Here is a 4,450-nt window from a genome sequence, read left to right as displayed (position 1 = left end):
CCCAAAATAGTGTTTCTCGCCACCAAGGCCCGGCTGGCCATTCATAGCCACGGCCGGCCTTCATTGAGGCACAGCCGGGCATGTATGCCCTTCCTTGTTTTTTGGTTCAAACTCAGCTCAGGGTGGCAAAAGGTCAAAAAATGAGACCCAGATATTCAAACAAGGTAAATGTTGACGATTTGAGGTTATTTCGAGAGCCAGACTGAATCCAAATCGCTATGAATTCAAAGCATACAATTAAACTTTTATCATCAAGTGTATCGAACTAAGTGCCTGAGTCTTATGGACGGTCAAAATGGGGTGTCTACAGCGCCATGAGGGCGCTTTCCTATTTGTATCGGATAGGTTAGAGCGATGACGTGGATCCAACGTGGCATGGGTGACGTGAAATACAGTCAGCTCCACGTGGTAGTAACGTGTCGTCCATTGGCGATGAGTCAACAAACCGATTAAACGGTTGTGTGTCCGATCTAGAGCGGGTTGATCATAGCCGTTGATTAGAGATGCATGCAATCATATGGATGAGATAGCACCCGATCGTGATCAGGTGTGATTAGTCAAGGTGTTTATTCGGTATGAGAATTATCTGTATCGTAGATCGTCGATCCAATGGTCAGATCTGATTACGATCTGACCGTTGGATCAAGTTCTACTTTTCTTACTGGTAATCAAGTTCTGCAGATTTGATTATCAGTGTCTTGGTTTTCTTGATTATATCAAGAGTATTCTGATCTACTGTCATCAGTGCAGACGCCGGTAGATTTGATCCTTAGATCAGGCTTCATTGTATCCTAAAGGAAAATTTACTGTAACCCCCTGCACACCTTTTGGTGGGTGCAAATATTATCTTTAGGAAAGTGACTTAGTAATGTATCTTGAAGCACCAAATTTCTGTCCTACATAGAAAGATCATCGCCAAGTAGGGGTGCAACTTGGACGGGCTTAACCCGAGCAACCCGAACCCAGTCCGAATTTTTTTAGGACTTGGACAAGATATTTTCAAATTCGGTACGGTCTTGGGCAAAGATGTCGAACAACCCGAGCAATCCGAAACTCGAATTATACATATATGGATATATAAAAAATAAAAAATATATATAAATTATTAGTCATTACATGATATTAAAGTAATTTTGATTATTAAATCATATTGAATATATATTATATACACAAATAATATAAAATCATACTATTTTTTATTTATTTATTTTCATTCATAAATTGCAAGAACTACTATAGTGGCATCTCTCTTACATTATATAAATTATTTGTTTTGATGGTATTAATGATTTTCTATATAAAAAAAAGGTAAATAGAGTCAAATTTTAATAATTTAATAAAATAGTTGCACCTAAAAAAAAATAAAAATTATTTACAATTCGGATAATTCGGGCAATTTGGGTTTAACTCAGGTCAGGCTTGGATAGGCAACCTTGGGTTACAATTTGGGCCTAGGCGAACCTGGGCAGGTCTCGGTACAACTTGGGCTGGGCTTGGACAACCTCCCAACCAGACCAAACCTGCCGGAGTTGCACTCCTATCGCCAAGTTTTGAAGACCCCGAAGACCACCCACTGAAGAGTTCAAGAGAATTTGTTCCAACAATCTAAAGACAATATTTAGATATGGCAATGTCTATTCAGAAAATGACTCAAGATTTCATGAAGCTTGACCAGTTTGATGGCGGCAATTTCCGTCACTAGCAAAAGAAGATGCACTTTTTGCTCACCACTCTCAAAGTGGTCTATGTGCTGCCTACCCCCTATCCGGTGGAGCAAGAAGATGAGACTATGGAGTAAACCCGTGCCAGAACCAAATGGGAGAATGACGACTACATTTGCTGAGGGCACATTTTGAACGCACTGTCAGACTCTCTATTCGATGTGTATCAACATTTGGAAACAACAAAGCAACTCTGGAACATACTACGGTCAAAGTACCTCATCGAGGATGCCACCAGTAAGAAATTTCTTGTTAGTAATTTTATGCGTTTTACTATGATTGATACAAAGCCCATTATGGGACAATTCCATGAGATCCAACATATTCTGAGTTAGTTTTGACAAAAGAATATGAACATGGATGAATTTATTGTAGTTTCGTCTATAATAGAGAAACTGCCATCTTCTTGGAAGGATTTTAAGAAAACTCTGAAACATAAAAAAGAAGATATAACTTTAGAGGAATTGGATCAACACCTCCAAGTTGAGGAAGAGTTAAGACTTGTTGAAAGTAAAGAAAACCAATCAACTCAGACTTCCAAGATTCACATAGTGGATGATGGTAAGAGGTTCAACAAAAATAAGCATAAACGTGAACCCCAACCCGAGAAAAATGCTAAGAAGCCGAAAGGCGCTTACTGGCACTGTGGCAAGCCAGGGCATTTCAGAAATGAATGCTGGTCATACAAGAAGAAACCAGAAGCATCAAATGCTAAGAATAAGTTCGTGCCTGTTATTTCCGAGGTGAACATGCTCGAAGATGCTGGTGACTGGTGGATTGACTCAGGAGCAATAAGGCACGTCTGCAATGACAAGAGCCGTTTCACTACTTATGAACAAGTGAGTGATGGAACAGTTCTCTACATGGGCAACTCTTCAACTGTTGTTATCAAAGGCAAATGGATGGTGGATCTACAGTTTATATCTGGAAAAGTCTTAAGTCTTAATGATGTTTATCATGTACCTATGTCAGGAAAAACCTTGTATCTGGAAGCCTGCTTAATAAGCATGGTTTCAAGCTAGTATTTGAATCAAACAAATTTGTCCTGTCTAAGGGTGGAATTTTTATTGGGAAGGCCTACATCTATTAAGGAATGTTCAAACTTAACGTTATTAATAATACATCTACTTCTGCTTATATTGTTGATTCTCTTTCTTAATGGCATGCTCGTTTAGGTCAGGTTAATACTAGGAAAATGCATGATATGGTTAATTTAGATTTAATTCCTAAGTATGACATTGGTATGTTTGAAAAATGTACATTTTGTGTGCAATCAAAAATTACTTGCATTCAATTTCCTAAAGTAGATAAAAGCATATCTATGCTTGAACTTGTGCATAGTGATGTATGTGACATACATAGTACCCCCACTAGAGGTGGTAAGAAATATTTTGTAACATTCATTGATGATTTTTCTAAGTACTGTCATATCTATCTTTTACATTCAAAAGATGAGGTGCTTGATAAATTGAAGATTTTTAAGACAGAACCAGAAAATCAGTGTAATGTCAAAATAAAGAGACTTAGGTCTTATAGAGGCGATGAATACCATTTTCCAAAATATTGTGAAAATGTTAGTATTATTCATGAGAAGTCTGCACCCTACACACTACAACAAAATAGAGTAGCTGAAAGAAAGAATAGGACATTAACAGAAATGATTAATGCTATGCTTTCTTACTCCAGTTTAAGTTCTGGTTTTTGGGGTGAAGCTTTGCTCACTGCCTGTCACATACTCAATAAAATTCTTCTAAAGGGAAGAAATGTTACTCCTTATGAACTTTGGAAAAACAAGAAACCTAATCTTGGTTATTTGAAAACATAGGGCAGTAGAACAATAGTCAGATTGCCTGAACCTAAAAGGAAGAAATTAGGTGAAAAGGGAATTGAATGCATATTCTTTGGCTATGCTATATATAGCAAAGCATATAGGTTTCTGGTAGTAGAGCCCAATGGTTCAGTGGAAACAAATACCTTCATTGAATCACGTGATGCGGTATTTTATGAGAATAGTTTCATAACCATTCCAAGGTTGGATTCTAATTAAGAAAATGAATCAACTCCGTTGATGTCTACAAAGGAAAGTGAACGACATGAACCCATTGAGCCTAATGAACCTAATGAGCCTATTGAGCTAAGGAGGAGTAAGAGGGCTAGGACTGAGAAGTCATTTGGCCTTGATTTCATTATTTACCTTGTAGAAGGAACTAGGAAAGCTTATTATAAGCAAACAATAATTTCTTTGAATATGGATTCAGATCCATTAACCCTTGAGGAGGCTATGAAGTCTCAAGATATTGCTTTTTGGAAAGAAGTAATAAACGATGAGATGGATTCTATCATAGGTAACAATACCTGGATATTTGCTGATTTGCCACCTGGATCCAAACCAATTGGTTGTAAATGAATTTTCAAAAGGAAAATGAAAGTTGGTGGCACAATTGACAATTTCAAAGCAAGATTACTTGCTAAGGGTTTTACTCAAAAGAAGGGTATCGATTATTTTGATACATATGTTTCTGTGGCTAGAATCGCCACCATTCGAGTGTTGATTGCCTTAGCCTCAATCTATAAGTTGGAAATCCATCAAATGGATGTTAAGATCGCTTTCTTAAATAGAGAGTTAGATGAGGAAATTTACATGTAACAACCGGAAGGATTTGTTATACAGGGTCAAGAGCACAAAGTGTGTAAACTCGTGAAGTCACTGTATGGATTAAAACAAGATC

General features: G+C 37.4%; 1 protein-coding gene across 1 annotated transcript; it reads left to right on the top strand.

Annotated features, from left to right (window-relative positions):
• Positions 1–2,077: 2,077 nt before the first annotated feature.
• LOC145824204 (uncharacterized) lies at positions 2,078–4,128 on the top strand. Its single transcript, XM_082923823.1, has 3 exons — positions 2,078–2,680; positions 3,547–3,717; positions 3,802–4,128. Exons 1-3 carry the CDS (start codon positions 2,078–2,080, stop codon positions 4,126–4,128), a joined length of 1,101 nt encoding a protein of 366 aa, XP_082779949.1.
• The last annotated feature ends 322 nt before the right edge of the window (positions 4,129–4,450 follow it).

Source organism: Camellia sinensis, chromosome 4 (assembly GCF_055761805.1).
Source record: "Camellia sinensis isolate YWXY chromosome 4, ASM5576180v1, whole genome shotgun sequence".
Taxonomy (NCBI): Eukaryota; Viridiplantae; Streptophyta; class Magnoliopsida; order Ericales; family Theaceae; genus Camellia; species Camellia sinensis.
Note: the sequence above shows the minus strand (reverse complement) of the source record. Positions and strands in the feature narration are given on the sequence as shown.